Genomic DNA, 24,686 nt, shown 5'->3' on the forward strand with positions numbered 1-24,686 from the left:
AAACTGATAACATACCATGTTCAGCTCTTCAAACTTGGCACGGGTCAGGGTCTCAGAGAAGTCTTCTCCCTCAAAGAAGGACTCGATCTCAATGCGGGCCTGGTGCTGGGCAGACAGTGCCCTCTTTGCCTTCTCAACCTCACGACGCAGCTTCTGCACAGCACGGTTGTCTTTGCGCACATCTTTGCCAGTCTTCTTCTTGTACAGCTTGATGAAGTGCTCCATGACACGCTGGTCAAAGTCCTCACCTCCCAGATGAGTGTCACCGTTGGTGGCCACCACTTCAAACACACCATTGTCAATGGTCAGGAGAGAGACGTCAAAGGTGCCACCACCCAGATCGAACACCAGAATGTTCTTCTCGCCATCCCTCTTGTCCAGGCCATAAGCAATGGCAGCAGCAGTTCTAAAGGATAAAATTAACAGGATGTGTCATCACAGAAGAAGGGAGGAAAATGTTGTACAATTTCAAATCATAAATGTTTGATGTGTTCAAGTTTTTTGTTGGACACTTACGGCTCATTGATGATTCTCATAACATTCAGACCAGCGATAGTTCCAGCATCCTTGGTGGCCTGGCGCTGGGCATCATTGAAGTAGGCAGGGACAGTGACCACAGCATGTGTGACCTCGGGAAAAGAGAAAACTAAATTAAATTCTCTGCTATTTTTTTATAGGACTGGTATATTTCTGATGTACATTCTTAGACATTGTTTGTACCTTCTTGCCCAGGTAAGCCTCAGCAGTCTCCTTCATCTTGGTCAGCACCATAGCAGAGATCTCCTCGGGAGCAAATGTCTTCATCTGGCCGCCACCAATGTCAACCTGGATATGGGGCTTGCTCTTCTTCTCAGTGACCTAAAGAAAAATGTGAATTAATGTTAGTACACCAAGTGTGTCACTTCAACATTATCTATGTACCCTATAATCTATAACAGTTACTTAAAACCTCTAAGAGTAGAAGCTCACCTTGAAGGGCAGGTACTTGATGTCCTGCTGCACAGAGGAGTCGCCCCAAGTGCGACCAATCAGTCTCTTGGCATCAAAGACAGTGTTCTCAGGGTTAGAGGTCAGCTGATTCTTGGCAGCATCACCAATCAGACGCTCACCCTCACTGGTGAAGGCCACATATGAGGGGGTGATGCGGTTACCCTGGTCATTGGCAATGATCTCCACACGGCCATTCTTGAACACTCCAACGCTGCAGGAAAACATTGCAGAATACTTAAAATACAGCCCTATTATAAACAGCATTAAAAGTAACATCATTGCACTGTTTTCTAAAACAATCAAACTTGATTGTTTGCTGGTTATTTCTTACCAGGAGTAGGTAGTGCCCAGGTCGATTCCAACCACAGTCCCCACATTCTCCTTCCTGTCATCGTCATCGGCCGACACGGCGCCGACCACCAGCAGAACAACCCACAGCAGCTTCATCTTTGCCTCTTCTGTAGCCAAATCTTTGAGAAAATTATCTGCGAGGGAAAAAAAGAAAAACCATGTAAAAACGTGGCCTTGCGTTCATGACGTGGGCTCTTCCTCCCAAGTAGCTAGCAGCTAATGGGAAGGCTTGATGCCATGTACTGAGCTTCAGACCCATGACAGACGGAAGCGCGGCCTCGAAAAAAAAAACCTTCGTAGAAATGTCACATTTTTGATTGCTAGAAGAAAACGGGTGAACCGGGTGTCTCTTCCGCTTGTTAGCACAAATGAATAGGATTTTATTTTTTACATCCGCCGGTATCTAGCTCACCACGTTAGCATGCGTAGCAGACATGCGAGGGAATACACCGTGACATAATGAGCAGTGAAAAGAACACAATGTTTGCATGTTATATTAAAGTACCACTGACTTCTCACTTCATTCAAATCGCTAGAGTAACGTTAAACTTGAGCTAGCTAAAACGTTAGCTTCATTAGAATTACACCGTTTTAAAATAACGTTCGACGTTGTGGAAAATGCAACATATGACGACGCTGCAATATCATATTCATACCAACGTTCGTACATACCTTAATGAAGATTCTGTCAGTGAAAAAAAGCGGCCTTGGCGGTGCTTCAACTGGTACTAGCCTCTCGCTGCAAGTTGTGTCTCCTCTTTTGTCTATTCTGAACTCTAGCCTCTGTGAAATGATGTTGAATGAACCGTGCTCTCTCCATATATAAGCCGTCACTTCTTTCCCGTCGTGGAGCCCCGCGATTGGCTGAGCGGCTGTTCGTTGGAAGGCGCTCATTGGTCGCATCCAGCACGCTGGCCGCCGCTGATTTGCACACATCGGATTGAGGCGACGTCACCGCTCGTGTCTGCTGTGCCGGTCGCTGATTGGCTGTCTGTCGGGCGAAATCAGGAACAGAGTTGGTGCAAAGACACGCCATTCGAATGGGCCCGGGGTTGGGTGCACTTTCACATTTCATACATTTTGAGATTTGTTCTGCACTTTTTTTCTTTTTTCTTTTTTTAGTAATGCTCTTCATGTATTAGATTGACACTGATTGTTGTTTAAAGGGCCGCGATTGTGTTTGGTCTGTGTTTGCATCTTGATGAGTCACTAGAATGAGTAATAACAAATGTCCAAACCCTGTGTATGATTGTGACTAAATATCCTAACAGAAGGTTACATCAGATGATCTGGATTGTCTGGATGCTTTATCAGTGAATGTACACACTTTTCTAAAGCAACTGTCTTGAAATACAGGCTTTATTCATCAAACTTAAAAAATAAGCACAATCCAACTTGCTGCTTCATTGATCTCATATTGATTGCAGATATTTCAAATTATCAAACACACAGTGGGCTATACATAAAGCAGGTTACATAGATCAAAAGGAGAAAAGTCACTGATACAGCTTTCTGTTAATAGTCTCAGAAGCCTAAATAGGTCAAGGTTAGATAACAGGTTGCCAAATCCATACTGTATCTGTATGATCCCTTTCAAATGTGCAAACATACACCAGCCTAAGCATGAGTGTAATGGTATACTTAAAAGTTGCGTTTATTATGTATAGAATCAGGTTTCACTTGTGTTTGTCTCACTTGTAGTGTTCGCCCATGTTGTGTATTTTCTAGGAACACACTGGGTCCTCTTGTGTTGCAGCTAGAGGCCTAGTCATTATTATTCCTAGTATCTGGCGAGTCAGCCCTGGTGAAAAACAACACTGTGAGTCACAACTATACTATTTTAGTAACAAAATCTGTTAATGGGGTAAGAATAACTGCATTTGAGTTTAATATATTGGATTCTATCAAGATTTTTTTTAGAATCCAAATCACTTAATTGATATAATTTAATTTGTCTGCCTTTTCCCGTTTTGACTCAAGACACACACACTTTATAGAACATTTCTGATATAAAAAGAGGCGGAAGGATTTCTGTCTGGAAAGCTCGAGAAATGACAGGAAAAATCTAAAATATCAGTAAAACTATATTTTTTTTTCTGTCACAAATAACAAGTAAGTCCAGTTTGTCTATATATTTGACACATGAAGAGATTTTGTCTTATTTGACTTATATCTAATAATTATGTTGAAGTGATTTCTAAAGTTAAGATGTAGTTTTATTGAAGAGTAACAAATTGAACACATTTTTTCATCGCTGATAGGCCTAAATCAGTGAAAAGCTATTTTCGAAACACCTTATTCAGTATGAATTGACTGAGATTATTAAAATTAAGCATACAGTAAGAAGACATGGGATTTAGATAGATTATTTTCTGTTGACACTGATTTTTGAAAGTAAAGTTGACGGAGAAACTGGAAAATGCACACTTCAACACTTTCACTTTCCACAATTTACTTTCTGAAGTTAAGTTGCCGGTTACGACTCTGTGGAACTATATTACAGGGACCATAATTTTGCTGTCATCCAGTGCAGTGATGTGTTTTTAATAGTTTTTGGACAGCAACGGAAATCTATAGCACAGAGGAAATAGCTAAACCTAAACATTTCTATGATTTAGCTGTACACCATATGATCAACTGTTATTGGGTTTGATCTTTTCATGACATTTGTGGGCTGCAAGAAATTTTTTAGAAAATCATTAAAGGTGTCCTCTAAGGAAAGCCACACCCGTGATGTTACTCTACCTGGAGACGTCTTTCTCATTGACTGCCTTTTGTATTTATAGCCTTTTGTCAGCCGGCCTTCTGTTGTTATGTTTTCTTTCAGGTTAATAGAAACCTTTGTTCATAAAAGAAAAACTGTCCTTGTTAAGAATTGGTCCAGCCCAGACTGGCAGTGGATCAAAGGAGATCTAGAAATCCTGCATTTCCCTTTTCTCAGATGTGTGTCCTTTTCTACTTCTGAACTTTTGACATGGGCCCTTGACTTTGACACTGTTGGACATCATTATGAACTCTAGGAGGAGCTATGCTGCTGGCTAAATGATACAGGAAGTACAACCAGTCATTTTCAGGAATGCCTGATTCCCAGCAGGAACAAACCAAGGCATACTGCATTGTTCTTAATTGTCAATCATATAATTTGTAATACAACAGGTTCTTCTCAGTTTTTAATTCCCTGCCCTTTTGCAAGTGCCTCTTTGTTTGCCATAGATGTATGAGGATTAAGATTTTACACAAATTTGTATCTCATATTTGACACATGTTTTTATTCCTTATTTCAAGGCAAACTTCCACTGGTTTTCTGTTGGAATACAACTGTTACTGGCTGACATTTGTGGCTTCTGTACTGAAATGATCACTTTATTAAATACAAATGGCATATTTTCTTGATCTGCATTTCAATCCATTTTAAAACTCAACATTATACCTCCACACTGTGTTCTAAAAACAGTAAAAGCCATTGTTTAATATGTATTATTACTGTCAGTGTCATGTCACAGCACTGAATTTGAATCTTGGACCTGATCTTATCAGTACTTCTTAGTTAGTATGTTCCTCTCAGGGTCACATGGATAGGCCTGTGGCCCAGGTGCTTTGCTTTTCTCCAATGATGTGTAATTGCAAAGGCAACTGCAATGAAAATACCACAAATATTAATTCCAAGATGTTTCTCTTTTCATCCACTGCACATCAACTTCATGACGGACTGCCAAGATATGAATGGTTAATAAATAAACACATGTATACATGTTACAACAAGCAAGTGAAAAAAAACAAGGTTTTGACAAATTTTCCTTTTGGTTAGTTAATCATTTAGAATATGTTTACATAAGTGGAAGAAATGATCAAGGGTATAAGAACACAGATAATATCATACTTGCCATTTTATGCTACTGAAAAAGACAATCCAGTAACAATGGGGTACATAGGTTTTACTCCATAGTCTTGTTGACACCTTACATGTCATTTATAAAATAAAAAAATTTGCCTCAAACTGATTTCTGACAGTTCTTATGATCCTGATCCTGACCCAGCTGCAGCCCTGCGCCCCCTACCGGCGGAGACACCTATGGGCACCAAACTGATGACGTGGTTCGGTCCGTTGACCAGAGCAGCAGGATGGCCGACCAGAGTAGGCAAATAAAACTCGCTGCAGCTAAGAAAAAGGTAAAGTATCTTACAACTGACCCGATTAAATGTCAAAGGAAATTCCTGCTCTCTATTCTAGTCTGCGAGTCTGTTTTATTGATGTTTTGTGTCGTTTGGTTCTAAATGTCTTTACGGAGCAGGGGTGTTGTCATTACACGTCGTCCGACCTCTGCGCTGTCGCTCGTCCCGCCTCTCTCGCTCCCATGTCGGCTTCCTTGCGCAGGAGAGACCGCTGTCTCTTCTGGGGCCTTTACTGATAGCATTAACTTTTCCAGATTATGCAGACTATTTATAGTTCTTAGTGGCATTTATAGCATCCAACTCCGTTTAGTTTGTGTGCGATTAACTTAGCTGATTCTCTTTGCCCAACGGTTTCACTTGTCTTCCTCGCTAATGTTAAATACAGTTATTGGTAAAGCCTAACGTGCTATGACAAGTTAACATTAGCACGCTCGCTCCGTAGCTAATGAATGTCGGCGACGTGTGAATGTAAAGAATGCAACAGAGCTGCCGGCTAGCTTTGTGTCTTGTCTGCAGAATTTCCGTAATCTGAGAAACGGTCCAACAGCTTTAAAATAAAATAAACACTGCGCCTAGCAAGCTAGCATCGTAGCACAGCTAGCTGGATAGATGTAACGAACTGGGAGTGTTTTGACAGCTGACACCCCTCTTTCCTGTCCTGCTGTGTGCTTTGGCTAGGTGTGTTGTCCGGCTAGTCAGAAAGATGGCCTTATCAGCTGGGAAATGTTCGCTTCAGGATGTGACTCGTCAGCATTCCTTGCTGCCTCACAGTTTTCGTGCGAGATTGGTCGTGGTGATGGCACTTGACATTTTGCTGCGATTCAACCCTGGTATTTTAGAAATGGTAGCTCGACTGGTTCCTCTGTGATTCTCTCTGGTCCCCTACGACAGCTGTCACAGGCCCCATGCCCAAACATACAAGCATTAGAGGATCAGAGGGTGTTTTACACATGGATGACCATAGTTTCTTATAAGTTATGAACTTCATTCTGGCTGATTTAGAATTGCAAGGCAATGTTGCAGTAATAGCCTTGCATACAATGGCTATTTCTTCTAATCTACCATTGAAATCAGCTTTCTTTTTAACTAGCTGTCTAGTGTATTGTCAGAGAGTGGAGGCTGTGATCCTGCTCCATCATCTTAGACCAAATCCACATTTCCTAATTCATTTAGGATGATAAGACTCTCTGGGGGGTAGAGAAAATTTACTCTGGACAATATCTACAGCTGTCCACCACTGGATCTGTAAGGAGTATCAAAATACATTTTAATTCTTTCTGACATTCAGGAATGTATTGCTACAGCCCCGTTCACACATTTCTTATGTCCTTGTCTCTTGCTGCTCAGCTGAAGGAGTTTCAGCAGAAGAGCTCCCCTTCTTCTGTAGGCGGAGAAAGGGGAGGTGGAGGAGGAGGAGGAGGTGGTGGAGGAGCAGGGGCCAAGAAGAAGAGAAAGGTGAAGGGACTGAGCCAGCTTGACACACCTTCACCAGACAGAAACTCTCCAGATAATGTAAGTCAGTCAAAGGCTTTTCATTTATTTGCTCTTGGTGCTCAAATAACAGTCTGTTTTCAGTGTGTGCTCTTGTCATGTCTCGGTACACTAAGTGTGACCACGTGAGTGACATTTTAATTCCCACAGCACAATTTCCTGTTTGCATTTTAAATGCTGTTGACTGCCTACAAAAGGAACACAAAATGCATTGTTTTTATATACATTGTGCACACAGTACCTAGCTAATATACTCGATAAAGGTTTCACATGTACAGTGATAATCCTCTCATAGCTTTCTCCATTTGCGATGATTTGTAATGGGCTGCTTGGCTGCTGAGCACAGTTTATTTCTCCAGCTGTGAAATTATATAGCCAGTATAGTATTGGCAAATGCTTTGATCTTTGCTCTCAAACACGAACATAATGCCAGCACAGTAGCAGCATTCACACCTACTGGACAGGAGATGAAAGTAATGTTTATCTGAAAAGGAGAAGGTCTTCGGACAAGAGACGTAGTTATACCCCTTCACCAGAATAATGGCCTTTGTCACATCTTAACATAGAGCATAAGTTGAGGTATTTTCTTAAATATGTTTTCGAACACTCAGAAAACAAGAAAGAAGTATCAACCCAAATCTGCAGCAGCTTTGTTATTATAAAGAACATTTTAGTTAATGTTTGCATTATAGACTATATTACAGTGCATTTACAACCAAAAAACACTGGTATGTAGATATGACAGGCTTTCAGTGTTGCCATCAGTAGTCTCCTCTTTCTATCTTTCTGCTGTGAACATCAGCTTGTTTTGTCCTGTGTGGTGCTGTGACTTTAAAGACAGAATGTGGGCAGAAGTAGAGGGATTAGTCTTTATCAGCCGCATGTTTATATCTGATTAATAATAATTATATAATTCTGATCATGGAAGCAGTGAATCATTACTCAGTTGTTGTCAAAATTAGAACTTAGACTTGTCTATAATGCGCTAGAAACCATATATAATGCAGTAGAGACGAGTGGTTCATTGTTTGTGCTGATGATTTCGGAAAAGTCCGTGACAGAATCACATGCTTTGAGCTTTTCAACACACTTAATTAGCTTTTTCGCTACTTGTCACTTCTTAACATGTTAATATCAAGCACCGTCTCCCACTGTGTCCTGTATTTTAAGATCTTTAATCAAAACCGAAAGTTGGAGGACACATCTAACACTTTCAGACAGCTTCAGACTGAGCATATGACGTGGGTCTGATGATTGACATGTGACCCATGTTTGGCCCCGTTCATGAGACAGCTGTCCCACTACTGCCCGCTGTTATCAGACACTCCAGTGTGCAGCGTAGTTTCATACACTTCACAGATAAACCAGAGAGTGACGCTGAATTACATCCACTAGTTACCAGACAGAAATATTCACCTGTCTGTCCGTATGCATGCTCCCTCTTTCTTGATTGGCTGCTCGTGTACCTTTTCTGTGTCCTTCTCTGTTGCTATCGTTCCTCCTCTTTTTACAGCCACATGACATTTACTTCACTGCCATTGACTTTATTGTATTCAAAGATTATGCCACCTCATCACGGCGACATTTGAACAAATGCTGCACTTCCACTGAGTTGTTATTATAATATTTTACAACATGATTATTGATTATTTGTGGAACTAAAGGCTCTAGAGAAATCCTGCCAACATCTACTGACCTCTCAGACTGGGCACACTTCTCAGTTTCTCACTCACTTCTTGACCTCCTTGTAGTGGCTGCTTTTCAGTACCTGTTTGTTTACCTCTCTGTCACTTTCTAAAGCTCCCCTTTCACATCTCTTTCTCTGCCTTTGTTTCTTCTTCCCATAGTTTGACAGTATTCTGAAAGCACTTAGTCAAAGCAATGGAGTAGTCCTCCCTTCTTATGGCAACTGTCAGGTGAGCTTCTATTCTCTTTTTCCCTTCTTCCGTCCCCGTCTGCTTTTTCTTTCTTTTCACCCCTCTGCTGTAGATAACAGTTCCCCTTGTGGCAATACTGCACCCTGCTTCCCCACCTCCCTCTTACATCAAGTAGACTTCTGTCACACAGACCAGAAAGCAGGCAAAGTGCAAATTCCTGCCATTCTGCTGTTTTCTTTCTAAATCCAAGAGAGAGCATTAATGGTTCATAAAGTGTACATCATCAGAGTTGATCCCAGAGTTATTGGCGATCTTCAGGAGTTATTTGTCCAACATTGTTCAGTGAAGATGGCTGGCATGGTTAGTCTTAGTATTTGCATGGCTGATAGCTATTAAGTTGCAGGCATGTATCTGGGAAAACAAGAAGTGTTTTTCACTTTTCAACTATTTTCTTATTGCTACTTTTCTTGCACTTGATAAAGAGTTATTTTAAGATTGCAGATTACTGCAAATGTCCTCACATTAAGGTACTCATCAGTATGTTTGGCTGAATTAACAGAGAAGGGTTTTATTGTCAGTCATTAAAATTGCAGCTTGTATTTACACAGCCTTCTTTTATTTTGCAATATTTCAGAGAACGTGTGATGGCTAGCAACAAAACTGAGGAAGTCGCATCAAAGCTACTTTCAACCTACAGCTATTACCACAAGCATCAGATATTGCATGAGCGTGCTATATAAGACATTTAAGACAAAAACAAATGGCAACAAAGTCCCTCCCACTGTTAATTATATGCTTATTTCCTCTTAGCCAACAGGCAATAATTGCAGTCATCAGGGTATATAAATGGAACAGTTAGCAGAACTAAACCATCAACCTAATCCTAATAAGTACAGTATTCACAATATATTCATGCAAGTTCAAAGTTTGCAGCATTATTGTGGTGTTTCTGTTGCGTGTACAGTAACTGCTGTTGTTCGTGGACACTAAACCAAGTGTGTGCCTTTTTGTGTGTGTCATCTCAGACCTTCACTGACGTGGACGCTGTGGGTTCTTCAGTTCCACAGCTGCTGGAGGAGCCGAACAGCGAGCCTGTGTCTAACCCCGCTAGCGCTAACACTGCTACTAACCCTGAGTCTGTCGGTCACAACGCTGACCTGCAGGTGTGTGTCTCTCTCCCTTTAAGTCGTTTCAGTCTTTCAGCCCTTCCTCAAAACGTATCTTGTCTGTGTCACTCCTACCACAGTCTGGCCTTCTTACCAAATCGTCTTTATACGCGTTCGTGTGATGACTCGGAGGATTCCGCTGTCATTTGCAGCATTTTTAATAATTTATCTTTGCGACGAAAACAGCAGATTCAGTACTGCCCTTTTTTTTTTTTGTTGATGTTTTAATGTGCTCTGCTATCACACAAACTCCCTTTTGTCAAATGTGCTTGCTGTCCCCCTTTTCTCTCTGTCTGTCTGGCTCATTTATTCCCTCTTCCACTTTCAATCTCTCTCTCTCTCTCTTTATGCAGGACTACCCTGACACCAATGGCAATGAAAGTTCAATAGAGGAGAATAGGTGGGTTGTTTGACTCCTCGCTGATGTACTTATATGCTTTTATGGAGTCATGGAACAGAGGTTGCATATTTATGCATGTGAACTGGGTATAGATTCCATTAAAGGAAAAGCAATTTGAGAATATCAGTACCGAGGTTTTTTTTTTTTAGCTACCACATGTTTAGAGTTTGGAGATAATGGATTTATTTTGCAAGTGCATGCAGATATCATAATGTCCAACTCGAGAAATCAGCTTGTTCAACTGTGCATCATCCCATAATATGCCTGCATTTCTTATTAATTCAGTTTAACAAGCAGTGCTACTGTTCCTCCTGTATATCCTTGTGGTGTAGCGATATATTTGCTTGTGATGTGACATGGTTAGTGTGGGTGTAGGAATGTTTACGTGTGTGTCTGTGCTGTCCTGCAGACCGCTGTCTTCCACAGAGAGCCTGCGACAGCTCTCACAGCAACTGAACGGCCTGGTCTCTGAGGTACAGTGTCACAGCCACCAATGTCATCCCGTCTCTCTCTCTCTCTCTTACACACACACACACACACACACACACACACACACTTCTTTGTCATACACTGTTAGGCTTTTAACAATAACACACCAACACTGATGTGCACTTTCAACCAGGGTATGTTGGATCTATTCTGGGCAGGAATGCACTGGAAGCAGCTTCAGTTTTGCCAGTCATTCCCAGTGGCCTCAAGCACACTGACAGCATCAACTGGTGCAAAAAAAAAAAAAAAAAATCCTCTCTGAACTTGGTGTGGTTTTGCACATTTGGCAGCTTTTTTTTAAAGTTTATTTTCTGATTGTAATTATGGTGCTGTTGGCGCACATTGTGTTGATGTGCAAGTCTTACGAATTAAATTATACATCTGCAATGTGTCCACGATGTTTTACCTTTAAGCTTGTAGCAACATCATTTTTCAATCAAGCACATTTATAACCAGTGAAAGCCTACAGATACAGTCAGACTCCAGACAGTAGCCGCCCTTGTTATTGTATAGAACATTCACTGCCGCTCCTTGTATGTGCATATAAACTTGACCTAAAACACTTAAGAAATTGCCTTTGCTGAAAGTGCATTGATGTGGTTGTCATTGTGTCCTTCCAGTCATCTGCTGCATATGTGAATGGAGACAGCGCACCTACTGTCAGTGAGAGAGAGCTGGAGGTAAGATGGAAACCATAGATTTTCTGTTCACCAAGATTTTCTGTGACTTGTTTTAGGAATTTTTGAAATATGTTCAGTCGTGCAGGAGAATCTTAATGCTACAGTAAAATGCCCCCCAAATAATGTCAAGCATATTTGATTCACAGTATAACCAGGGATCACTTTAAGACACGATGCTACCGTATACATTGAGAAGTAATTCAGTGTCAACTATGCCCAGAATGGCTTTCCCAGGGCACTACATGTTTATTGGTAGAGGACACCTGCTTGCTCGCTGGTTGTCTAAAATCCTAAGCCTCATTTTTTTTTTCAGCTTTAGCTGTGTAATTTACCCAAAAAACACACTGTGAGGGTGACCGTTCTTGCTTTGTGTAATTTAATTATCCCCCACCCCCTCAAATCACATCACATGCACTCTCCCAAGTGAGCCTGTATGGAAGCAAGGAAGATGAGACACTGAAGGAGAAATAAATATCAGAGTAATACTTGTTACTAGACAGAGAGGAGCAAATGGAGGTTCTGGGAATAACAACAGTATACTAATATGTGTGGTCCCTTTATATTTGTGGTAAGTGTTTTTTTTTTTTTTGGTGAAGGCTGTAGGAGAGGAAAGCACACTGTTATTGAAATATGTCCGTTGTGCCCTTTTGCACAAGGTAATGTGGTCATAATTGCCACACTGCAGGATGACTCTGAGTTTGTCCCATTAAATGGCACTCGGAGGCTTTTAGCACTGGGCAGGGACTTCATATTACAGAGGAGGTTATGTAGATCCTGAGCACATCTTTCAGAAGATATTCAAATGGATTGTTATGAAGGTTCCACTGCTTCTTAACTGCTCCATTATTCAGTTTAACAGCCATCATGGATTTTAATTATTTGCTTTACTTGTCATTATTGAAAGCACATTTTACACCACTTATGATGGTGCTATTGTTTGCGTCCATGTTAATAATTCACATTTGAATTTCTCTCCTCCTCCTCCTCCTCTCATGTTCTCTTTGTTTGACTTTTGCCACTGCACTTTATCCCTCTCTTCTTTTTTTTATTTATTTATTCTTTCGCCTTTCCCGGATGCATGTGTGCACGTGATAGAGTCGGAACCAGGAGCTGGCAGCCGCCCTGGAATCCAGCAACCTAACAAACTCTCAGCTCAATACCAAGCTAGACCAGCTGGTAAGAAGCTGTGTGTATTCGTGTGTGCACCCTTTCGTGTGACTGGAGTAAACCCTTTCCTACCCCTCCACAAGTTATTACATCAGTGCATGTGTTGTAATGCATTCTGCATGTCATCTCGAGTAACCACAAACAGGAACAAGTCATGCATGGTTTTCATGTTATTTATTTATCTTTTACTTAGGTTGACTAGAGTACATTTCTACAACCTATACAGCATAAGGGATCCTTTGGGTGCACGTTTTGGCCAGAGCTGTCATAGCTTGATGGTAGATGCCTAACTGTAAGGTCTTTTCGAGCCAGTTTAGCAAACTAACCAGCTTCAAACCAACAAGAGTTTAACATGACATAAATAACAGAACAGGTTTAATATTTCAGCACTTGTCCCTACTAGTGTCCTGTCTGGCATGCAGATGAGGTCTTTGCCAGAATTCTAGCTATGTTTTAAATGCCTAAAATTGTGTAACACCGCTGGGATGATGGGGGAAAAAAAAGCTTTGATCTTTCTTTAACTTAAATTTGTAACCTGTTTGTCTGGCAGGCACAGCAATCTCAGGAGCTCACAGAACAGCTACAAAAGGTAGACAGCGTTTCCCTCTCTCTGCTGGACTGTCTGTTCACTCCTGTTTTTTTTTCCTGACCTGACCTGCTGGGTATTCAGTTCATGACTTTTTTTTTTTTTTCTTCTATATTCAGGAACGAAAAGAATTTGAACAGAGATTTTCAAAAGAGCAGGGAGCCATGCGGGAGCAATTACAGGTATGTTTAAATAAACTGAATTTGTCTGATGGTGCATTTTAGCCATTACAGGAAAAACTAATGAAAAACAAAGTCTCATTGTACTGCAGTGTAACATGCTGGTGTATAATGTCAGAGTGCATGGTGTCACCTTCATATAAAATGGATAGAAATGTGATACAAGAACCCACCCTCCCCATTCCAACCCTCCCTGTCCTGATCGCTCGCCCTGACAAGAATAAATTGCAAAGGAAGGCTGAAGCACTCAGTGTAATTACTCTGTAAAGAGTTGTATTAGACAGTGTTGTGATTTGCTGAAGGGCTTGTAGTGAAGTCAATGTGAATTACCCAGTCTCATGAAGAACCGTGCTCTTTGTTCATTTGTCCGCTCCCAAGGTTCATATCCAGACCATTGGTATTCTCGTGTCAGAGAAATCAGAGCTACAAACAGCACTACAGTACACACAACAGGCTGCACGGCAGAAAACAGGTGTGTGCATGTGTGTGTGTCTTGTGATGAATTTGGCAAGATCTTGGCCTTACAGTAGTTGCTTAACAGTGTGCGTCTGTGTTTCTATTTGATTGTGAGTGTAGGTGAGGCAGAGGAGCTAAATAACCGTCTACAGGCAACAAAGCAGAGAGTGTCAGAGCTGGAGCGAACTCTGTCCTCAGTCTCAACACAGCAGAAACAGTTTGACAAGGTAACAGATACTACAGTGTTTACTCCATATACTCAGCCTTCACTGACAAATGAGTAATGCAGGTAGAATATAACATATAGGACACAACTGTTTATTTTACAGCTGCATGTAATACATAAAATCCCTTGCCAGCATTCTGCTTTTTACTTGTTTTAATGAGCTTTCTGAGGTTTTTCTCACACTGTCTATGTTGTGTATAATGTATGTTTTTATTTTTGTTTCCAGCACAACAAAGACCTGGAAAAGGAAAGAGACAATCTGAGACTAGAAGTGTTTAGACTAAAGTAAGTAACTTTACCCTATCATAAAAGGAGATGTGTATTATTTTCACAGCAGAATATTTGTTAAGATTTGCTCAGGTACTGGAGACGGTATTTCAGTTGCATCTCGTTGAGCGGCTCATGTAGGTAAGAAATAATGTCTGTGTGAATGTGTTCACAGCAATTTGAGCGAGGAATCGAAGCAGCAGAGCTCGGAGCTGTCCGAGCAGTTAAAATTGAGTACACAGGACAACGGCGCAATGAGACTGGAGGTGGAAGATCTTCGCAAGAGGCTGGAGATCGCTGACCTCATGTTACAACAGGTGTGTTAAACACAGAGTCAATTTAAATTCATCTGTCTGCTTTTAGTATTTGAAAGTGGTAGAATGACTCTAAATCCTGTCTGTGTGCAAAAGACAGATTAGTTTTATTCTGAAACTCTAAACATTTGTTGGGTACTCATATGTCACTTTTAATATGTGTTGCCTGTATTGCACTCAAACATTTTTTCCCCTTCTTATTTCTCCCCAGTGCTCCAATCAGTCAGATCCCACCAGTGCCAACCAGCAGGTCCAGTTACTGCTAGAAGATAAGCAGCAGCTGGAGGCACACCATCACCAGGTGCACAAGGACCTTTCTCTTACAGTTACCTGCATGTGTTGTACTACTTGCATGTCTGTGTGGATATGAATGTGAACGATTGTGAGCAGTTACAGCAGCACAAGATAGATGAACTACCCAAAGCGTTGCAACCTTTCTTTTATCATTTTATTATCCATGACCCATGAGATGTCATCTACCCTTACTCCCTTTTTTCTTTCCTCTATATTTAATTATATAATACTTAAAGGTTAAAACTGACCCAATAGACTACCGAGAAATTGATGTCTAAACTCCTCACTGCTTATAACTGTAAAGCGTTGTTTAATTAACACAATGTTAACCTTTACATTTGTATTGTTGTAGCTCATGGAGTCTATCGGCCAGCTGAAGACGGAGAGAGACTGTTACGCGCAGCAGATCCAGGAGGAGGGCCGCGTATGGAAGGACAAAACAGAACAGCTGCTAACCCAGGTATGGTGTCGTCAACATGGATTATGTTTAACTACAGCTTTGAAAGTAGTGAAAAGTTCTTAGCTGTTGTTTTTTATTTTGAGTGATTTATTGACGCGTCGATTTCTGTGTCCGTGAAGGTTTCTTTAGTGGCAGAGGAGAGGGACAGAAATATTAACCGAGTTCAAGAACTGGAAGCCAGCATCGCCGAGCTAAAAAATGCTGCAGGTGAGAGGTGTATGCAACCCTATTCTGTTACTTCTTCCTTTTTGCTCAGTGCTTTTCAACACTTTTGACAAATAAGCGATTCTATTACCAGAAAGGAAAGGATTCTCTTTGAGCAACATACACCCACATTTATTGCTTCTAAGATCAAGGGCAGCAAATCTCTCAAAAAAAGCAGACTGGAGCATACTGGTGCAGCCTTAATTTAAACGTAGTGCTACATTGACACTTTTTTTTTTTTTTTTACTAGTGTCAGAATGTTTATAACCAGTCTTTTGCTTTTCACTGCAGGACCTTTGTCGGCTATAAATTGTATTCATTGTCAGATATTCCAGTAGCAGTTCAAAAACATACCTTTTTAAACAGGAATATGAGGTTGGCGTAGCATTTAAAGTTTAAGCATCTATATTGTAGCTGTCAAAATAATGGCAGCATGCAGGTGACACAGCTACTGTAGTCCACTGTATTTCTGTGTACTCACTGGTTAAAATTGACAACTGTCATTGTTCGCCTCTAGCGCTATTGTCCCAGGAGAGAGAAGCTCAGAGTGGCGCAGAGCCTCAGTCGTCGGGGCCGTCAGAAAGCGAGGTGGCTCTGCAGGAGGCCCTCAACAGCCTACAGCAGGAGAAAGATGCTATTACTGCGCAGTACCAGGCGCAGGTATGCATAACACTGTTTTCCCCCCAACGTCTTGTTACATAAAGGAAGTTAATGTGATCTATATACACTATTATAATGGTCTTTTGTTCTTAACCTCTAAAAGAAGCACAAATTTACTTTCTCTGTACTAACAGTTTCAAAGATCAATAGTGCTTCCATTGTACCGCTTAGGTTGGAAGTCTCTTTAATCCTCCTCTGTAATATTTCCCCCCAGCTGCGAGATAATGAGCAGCTGAGCCGCCTGTGCGCAGAGCAGGAGACACGTCTGGGGGATTTGGAGCGGCAGGTGGAGAACCAAACCCAGGAGGCGGAGGACCGCCGGCGCATGCTGGAGGATGTTCAATCAGACAAGGCCACGATTAGCCGCGCTCTCACCCAGAACCGTACACTGAAGGACCAGCTGGCTGAGCTACAGAACGGTTTTGTCAAACTGGTGAGACTGACAATCTTACCGTCCATCTGTTCTTTTTAGATGACACATATACTGGTAATGATGTACTTGTGCTTCTTCTGTTATTTATATATTTCGCTGTCTCTGTTCCAACTCATCACAGTGATCATATTCCTAAGCTCTTCCTACATCCTGCTGCCCTCTTTTCATTAGTTTTACTTGTTTTGTGCCTGAATTTATGTTGCTCTATCTTTGTCACGTCTTTGTTTTTAGTTTGATCAAAAGCTCTTTGAAAAATACTCACTATTCACAATTTAGTAAAGTACAATCATAGCCTCAGTTCTCCCTTTGAGGGTGTAAGACTGCTGTCTTTAAGCCAACATTCCTGTTGCTCCTTCATTCTGACAGACTAATGAGAACATGGAGTTGACTACTGCCATCCAATCAGAGCAACATGTGAAAAAAGAACTGGCTCGCAGAATGGGTGAACTGCAAGAGGAGCTGCACAACATGAAAGAGCAGGTAAGGTCATAGACTCCACTCAAGTCTGCTGAGGGATTTTCATATTGTTGCAGGTTTTGGTTGTTTACTGTCTTCATTTTCGTCATGCAATCTTTTTTTTAGATCTATACTTGGTGTCTGTGTCATACACATATTAACACAATATATGACAGTAGCATCCAGAAAGATGTTTATTTATTTTGTATTTGACAACAGCGATTGTGATGTCAATGATGACAGTATGTGCCTCTTTCTGGTGTTAATTCCCCTTGTCATTTCCTTGCCTCTAGCTGGAGCTGAAGTGTAATGAGACTCAGGGTCTGGTGGAGCAGAGGGATCAGGTGGTGGCCCACCTGCAGCAGTACTGCGCTGGCTACCAGACCCTGGCCTCAGAGAGGGAACAGCTCCACCAACAGTATCTACAGCAGAGCCAGCTGATGGATCGACTGCAGCACGATGAAAGTCACGGCCGCGTGCAGCTGGAGATCAGTCACAATCAGCTCAAACAAGCCCAGGTGTGTATTTCACAATAAGACCTTGTCCATATGACTGTTGGTGATCAGTCTGTTAGCATCGTTCAGTATATAAAACTACGTACAAGCTGTTTACAGAGTCTGTAGTCACTATATATGACATGAACTTGTTTTTCTGTCATTGTTTTGAATGTCCGTCTACTCCTATAGGAGCACTTAGAAAAGTTAGTCAAAGACAACGAGCACCTGAAGGCTGAGGTGAAGGAGTTGCTCAGCAGCTCAGCTCTCGTGACATCAACCAGAGACCAGGGTACGTTTTCTTCATCACTGATATGTTTATTCACTGTCACATTTCAAACCCTTTCCTACTAAAGTTGGCTGTCTGCCCTCCTCCTTTTGAAATATGAAAGCTTTGTTTGTGGTGGTTATGACTGACATGTTCAACAGCTTAATGACTTTCTTATTTTACTTTGTTTCATTTGAAAGAAATCAAACAAAGGCTTTGAAACTAAAAACTGCAGTCTCTCTTAAGAAACAAAGATTGTGTGTCATTGATGTGAAAATACTGACACCTTCAAAAAGCAGAGCTGCAGTTTCTGCAGTGTCAACCTGTACTAAATGAAGGCAAGCAAAGAGCAGCAGTTTCTAACCTCCTAGGACATGCTGTTGTAAACAAGGAGAGTCGTAGCTGCTGCAGTGGTACCACAACTGTGGCAAATCAGTGTTAAAGGTGTTTGGCTTTGTCATGTCCTTTAGGAGATGGAGTTGAAAGCCAGTCAATGGAAGAGAGTCCAAAGCAGTCCTCCTCCATAGTTATCCCAGAGGACTTTGAGAGCCAGAAAGAAATGGTAAGCCGGGTGATGAATGTTGTACCTCCAAACCTACAAATGTAAATACGTATTGTTTGTGTGCTTTTCTTTCCTTTGACTTTCATTACACATCTTGAAGATGTAAATCCAGTTTAAAGTTGACACTTGCATGTCCAGTGCAGTGCCAGTGTGAAATTATTTTTTTGATGCAGACTACTTTACCACTTAAACCAAAGTTTGTCCTTAGCCTTTTTTGACCATGTCCTGTTGCTCCCTGTCATCATCCTCATCGCCTCATCATGTCTTCCCACAGGAGGAATTTATCCGTGGAGCTTTGGCTCAGGTAGAAGCTGAGAGGGACGAGGTCAGAAGGCAACTGGAAGAGGAGCACAGGCTCCACATGGCAGCCCGGCACCAGGCCGCTGTGGCTCTCAGTCTTGAGCAGCAACACAACATCCACAAAGCTGTTCATGTTCATGATCATGATCATGAACATCATGACCATGACCATGACCATGACCATGATCACAGCCAGGACCATCACAGTCACTGTGAACACAGTCATGAGCATTCAGGTTAGAAAAACAGAAGGGCGTGTTTGTGTGTAAGCTTGCAAATATTTATTCAATTAAAAGACTACACTTCTGTGAAGAGTAATGATTAGTGTGTGTGACTAAGTACGTGTTGACCTTTGGTAATATTTTCTGAATATGAAGTTTATGGGGTGTGCATTGTGTAAACATTCAGTGTACTCTGCTGTCTTGAAGGAGGAGTACCAGTGGAAGTTCATCAGGCTCTGCAAGCTGCAATGGAGAAGCTCCAACAGCGTTTCACCTCCCTCATGCAAGAGAAGGCTGACCTAAAGGAGAGAGTGGAGGAACTGGAGCACCGCTGCATCCAGTTGTCTGGAGAGACCGACACTATAGGTGACACTAACAGCAGCACAATGTCCTTTTGTTATTGTTTTCAATGTTAACAGTATCTGAGTTTTTACTCATACATAAATGCCTTATTGCCATTCTCATTTGTGTTTTTGGTCTGTGTTTCCAGGGGAGTACATAGCCCTCTACCAGAGCCAGCGGGCAATCATGAAGCAAAAACACCAAGAGAAAGAGCAATACATCAGCATGCTGGCCCAGGACAAGGAGGAAATGAAGGTACTGTATAAACACTTTGTAATGGAGATGAAGTAGTCCAGTAAACAACCTCTGAACAATATAATAGATAAATAGACAGTTCTGCTTTGTGTACTTGGAAAAAGTTTAGATGTTGTTTTAAAGTTTTCTTTCATAACAATCAGAGTGTAGCAACTTGTTAAGATGGATTTACTGTATTTCTCAACATCTTGAAATTCTTATGTTGAACCTACATCGGATCTGGTTTTGTTGTGATCAAGACATTCAGCTTGCTCTTGATCTTCACTCTGTGTGGTTTTAATAACAGTCATTAAATTCCAATAGGACAGGACAGGACTTAATATGATGGTGTCCAGATAGTTTTCAAGATTAACGACTGCACTGGCAAAGAAAAATCAAGGAAAAATGTTCTCAGTTTTATTTTAAATCTCCAAAATGAGATGGATGCACTTTAAATTCTCAGCTGACATCTTCGCCTTGTATCTGTACTGTCCATCAGGCAAAGCTGGCAGAGCTGCAGGATCTTGTGATGAGGCTGGTGGCTGAAAGGAACGACTGGTACAACCGCTACACTGGAGCTGTTGCCAACATGGGCACAGTAAACCCTGACCTGCTTCCTGTTGGGGAGGATCACACTCACCCCGAGCACCAAGCACACACACAGGCAGAGCTTAACGCTGTCGGTGGAGCAGGTAAGCACAGCCGCATGTGCTACATCATGCATCAATGCAAAAATAATTTAGCGCTGGACTGAGGTCTAGAAGATTGTCAGAAGTGTCCTCTTTCCAGTTACATGTACAAGTTGAGGTGTTGTTTTTGTACATTTTTTCCATTGAAAGCATGAACACAGAGCAGTGGCATTAACATTAATCAGAATAATGTCAGACTCAGATTTGTTTGGGTGAAATGTACTGGTTTGTTGTGGCACAAAGCAAGCAGGACAGACAGAGCATGAGTGGGATACTGATACTCTGTCACTGTCATTTAACGCACAGCAGCCAAAAAGCATCTTTCGTCTTGCACGTAAAGCAAGAATAAAAACGGTAAAGTGGCTCGGTGGTTAGCACTGTTGCCTCACAGCTAGAAGCTCGCCGGTTCACGTCCCAGTGAGGGCACCCGGGATCTTTCTGCGTGGAGTTTGCATGTTCTCCCCATGCAGCGTGGGTTCTCCGGCTTCCTTCCACACAGTCCGAAAACATGTTGAGGTTAATTGGTGATTCTAAATTGTCCGTAGGTGTGAATGTGAGTGTGCTTGGTTGTCTGTCTCTAAGTGTGGCCCTGTGATAGACTGGTGACCTGTCCAGGGTGTCCCCTGCCTTCACCCTAAGTCAGCTGGGATAGACTCCAGCCCCCCATGACCCTAGTGAGGACTAAGCGGTATATAGATGATGGATGGATGTTGTGCGAATCCATTTAAAGTGTGACAGAAAGCATGATGCTATTGCAAGGTTTGCAGGAAAATAGTAAATAGGGACAGTGTTGGGGACAAGGCTGGATGCTAGAGTGAGTGTGACATAATGTTTTGTTTGTTAACTTTCTAATCAGGTTGTGTCTTTCTTTTTTTAAATCTCAGTCTCTAATTTAGATTAAAATCATCAGTCCAATAAGTTCTGTCTCCACTATTCTTTGTAGTAAGATACAGAAATGCTACCGTATCTATATTTAAACATCTTTTTTTATATTTAATAACCTCACCACTCTGTTCCGACTTGTTCTCTCCGCTGCAGAAGCCATGGAGGTCATCCCTCTGTCAGAGCCCGCCCCGGGTCTGGAAGCCGCTCCCTCCCAGGCGCTATCGACCGGGCCCGTTCAGACTGACTCCAAACCGCTGGCGCCCACAGAGGACGGCACGGCCCAGCAGATCATGCAGCTGCTCCACGAGATCCAGAACCCCCAGGGAGCTTTAAGATCACCCCCCTTCCTCGGGGAGAACCCCTGCATCCCCTTCTTTTACCGGCCCGACGAACAGGACGAGGTCAAGATCCTGGTGGTGTGAGGTCTGGGTGCGACAGAGGCTTGATGTGTGTGTGTGCGGGTGTATGTTAGAGATATTGGACACGTCTTGAAGTCTGGGGACTATTAAACTCCACAGCTTATTGGTCGTCTTCTCAAACACAAATTCGACTCCTTGACAACGTCTTTGCGATGAAACGCCCCCTCCCCCCTCTTTGTTCCGTGTGCTGGCACTACTGTGTGCACGGTTCAACTGAAAGAGGAGTTTTCTATTTGTCGTTTTTCTGTTTTTTTGTTTCTGTTTGTCTACGATGCTCTTCCCCGAGAGGAGATAATCAGTGTTCCTCGATGCAATTCGATTATCCTCCTCGCCGCAATTTTTGAGCACCCATCTCACACATATGTGCAATAAAGGGGTCGTATATTGTGTCCCCTCGCTGATACAGTACCTAGCTGTCAGAAGTTAGCAGCTTGTTTGTGTGCGACTTTATTCAAAAGTGCAAATCTCAGTTTTGAGCCACTGTACACATGCCAAAAAGAGCATCACGTTTTTTGGTTTTTCTTTTGAATGTAATAACCCGAATATTTACCTGTATGTGTGTAATGTGAAGAGAAAGCGAGGAGCAGAATGAAGAGTGAGACAAAAGGTTAAAGTCAAGTCAGTCAAGGAGCTTTGTGCACATAATAGCTTTTAAACTGTAGGTGCTCTTGTGTTTTGAAGTCAAGAGCTGGCCGAGTTACACAATTAAAGTTCAGGAAGACGGAGGCAGATGTTGCCGATTGGTACTGTTCCTCAAAAGATTTCTCCTCCAAACACTGAAAGTATGTTTGTTGATCATTTTTGTGTCACGATGTCGTCGAACAGCTCGAGAGAAGTCACCGCCGCTGTGAACGGGTGGTTCAGAGTAACTTTTAGGGTATAGATGCAATTTAAAGACCCTGTGAAGTTTTAAGAAAAAAAACACTTTAAGTCGAAGCTATGAAGGCATTACGGGCATCTTCTCCAGACTTCAGATTAACAACAACGCTTGGGCTGCTTTCCATAGTATTGTTTCTACAGGTAAAGGTACAGGTGTCGGAGAAGTTACAGGTAGTTTGGACTCGATGTTTGTTCAACTTTTGTTGTGTGGGGTCTTTTAAGTTTCTCTACAAATCGACACTATCAATGAGAGCCAGTTCTTTTCTGTTACATTTACTCGTAGTTCTACATATCAAAGATGAATCAATGCACATCGATAACAACTGGACTGTGTGTGTGCGTGTGTGAATGAATCCAAACAGTTTCTTCTTCAGCCAAAATTGCATCTGTTGTACTTTATGTAGAGTTCTATCAGATTATATAAGTATGATTGCACTAAAACTGTACAAAGCTTCTCGTTTTAGCTCTCCGGCTGCTTGGACAGCGATGTTTCTACCATAGAGGCTCTTTTTTTTTTTCGGAGAGGGGAGCGATGGGGCGGGCGGGATCCTATGAAGCCTCGACGCTTAAGCTGAGGATTCCACTGAGTTTAATTGGTGCATGTTGGTGCACTGGATTGTGGGGTGTAAATATGGATAGAAATTAATGCTCGCTTCAAGAAATTGTTTCCAAAGGTGAGGGACCAATCAGACTTTGGGAAAAACTCTCTTCAGATAAACAAATCACATTTGTCGTGTTGGTATTCTGTAGTCGTCGCATTGGCTCGAGGAAATCTCTTTTGGGGCATTAAAACTAAGATTTAAGGGAGTGAGATCAGATGTCCAGCTTTAAGAGAGATGTTTGATTAGGGGGTTGATTAAATTTTTTTTTTCAGTGTAGAATTATTTCCCTTTATGACTAATACCAGAGACTTCACAGCATCTTGGGTTTTTTTTGGTTCAACTTCTGATTAAATCTTCTTGTTTTGTGAGTCTTTCCATGATTTTAATATGCAACCATATGAGAGTCTCACTATAAAATAAAATAAAAAAAACAAACCAATACAAAAAAAAAAAGTCCAGACTATGTTTGCAGGTATTTCTACCTTTTTATTTGGAAGTCTCTGAGTTTTTTTTTTTGAGATTCTTTCTGTTATTTTTGACGTAGAGGACACATGTAATAAATTATTAAATCGCACACTTGATATTTATCACTAAAGGCAAACGGGACTGAAAGCAGTCGTGCAAAGCTCGGCATTTTAAGCGTATTACACGAAGCGAAATGTAATTAAAGTGTAACGTACGTGGTTGCCATACGTACTGGGTGTTGTTTACGAGGAAGGTAAACGGCGCCGACCTTAAACCACAGCACTTTGGTAGAAACAGGTGGTTTGTTTTTTTTCTTTCTTTCTCTCTCAATTTTAAAATTCCTCGCTTCTTAGCATTCTGTCACGTTTTGGTTTCCTTTGAAGATGCCACAGATTTTTTTTTTATTTTCCTTTTTGCTGTTGGGAGTGGTCAGACCAAGAATATACATGAAAACCCCTTTTTTTTTTTTGTTTCTTGTGTCGCTTGTAAGATAACAGATAAAACCATGTGGATAAAATGACTTCCCACGCTTTCTAATTCACTGTTAAATATGTTAGGCGTGATCGAAACGAACGGCAATGAGAAAGCATTTCTTTGTCTTTTCTGTAAAAGAGGTGGTGTACATACTGTAACTGTGTAACATACTGTATATTCTTTATGCCTGGTGTGTGGGGGAGAAGCTGCGCCGATCGTGTGTCTGTCCGTTAGAGCAGAGTCGGGGCGTCAGCAGTTACTGACTGGCTGTGATTTAATACAAAGATTGACTTAAAAAAAAAAAAAAACAAGAGAGAGAGAAAATATTCTATTTATTTGGATTAAGTTAGTATCTCGACTAATCAGTTTTAATGTAAACTAGAAGTGACTGTAGGCTGGAAATGAAGGATCATCCAGAGAACTGATTTGTTGGAGTGCTGCTTCTGACAGAAGCTTTTCTGATTTTTTTTTCTTTTTTTTTTGAATAATATTTTCTCCCGTTCTCCTGAATAAAACTGATTGAGCAACTTAAA

General features: G+C 41.6%; 2 protein-coding genes across 5 annotated transcripts in view; one reads left to right on the forward strand and one right to left on the reverse strand.

The window, feature by feature from the left end:
- LOC103372077 (78 kDa glucose-regulated protein) overlaps positions 1–2,137 on the reverse strand; it is a 3,826-nt gene extending 1,689 nt beyond the window's left edge. The window contains exons 1-6 of the mRNA XM_008301621.1: positions 2,014–2,137; positions 1,322–1,475; positions 970–1,201; positions 721–858; positions 517–629; positions 16–406 (exon numbers count right to left, since the gene is read on the reverse strand). Of these exons, the coding sequence (XP_008299843.1) occupies positions 16–406; positions 517–629; positions 721–858; positions 970–1,201; positions 1,322–1,437 (990 nt within the window). The 5' untranslated portion in view covers positions 1,438–1,475; positions 2,014–2,137. The remainder of the gene's footprint in view (positions 1–15; positions 407–516; positions 630–720; positions 859–969; positions 1,202–1,321; positions 1,476–2,013) is intronic.
- A 3,302-nt stretch (positions 2,138–5,439) lies between these two features.
- golga2 (golgin A2) lies at positions 5,440–24,686 on the forward strand. Of its 4 annotated transcripts, none has more exons than XM_008301614.1 (27): positions 5,440–5,511; positions 6,862–7,026; positions 8,853–8,921; positions 10,402–10,448; positions 10,858–10,921; positions 11,558–11,617; positions 12,713–12,793; positions 13,335–13,373; positions 13,490–13,552; positions 13,928–14,021; positions 14,126–14,232; positions 14,458–14,516; positions 14,674–14,815; positions 15,024–15,113; positions 15,459–15,566; positions 15,686–15,773; positions 16,288–16,430; positions 16,645–16,863; positions 17,230–17,343; positions 17,613–17,837; positions 18,006–18,105; positions 18,552–18,643; positions 18,918–19,179; positions 19,372–19,530; positions 19,655–19,761; positions 20,240–20,432; positions 21,468–24,686. In XM_008301614.1, the coding sequence occupies exons 1-27, from the start codon at positions 5,464–5,466 to the stop codon at positions 21,734–21,736; spliced, it is 3,207 nt and encodes a 1,068-aa protein (XP_008299836.1). In that variant the 5' UTR covers positions 5,440–5,463; the 3' UTR covers positions 21,737–24,686. The 4 variants fall into 4 exon arrangements, with proteins under 4 accessions (XP_008299836.1, XP_008299835.1, XP_008299837.1 ...); XM_008301613.1 differs by lacking the exon at positions 8,853–8,921 and adding an exon at positions 9,908–10,045; XM_008301615.1 differs by lacking the exons at positions 8,853–8,921; positions 12,713–12,793 and adding an exon at positions 9,908–10,045.

Source organism: Stegastes partitus, unplaced genomic scaffold, assembly GCF_000690725.1.
Source record: "Stegastes partitus isolate 25-593 unplaced genomic scaffold, Stegastes_partitus-1.0.2 Scaffold1691, whole genome shotgun sequence".
In the NCBI taxonomy this organism is placed as follows: domain Eukaryota; kingdom Metazoa; phylum Chordata; class Actinopteri; family Pomacentridae; genus Stegastes; species Stegastes partitus.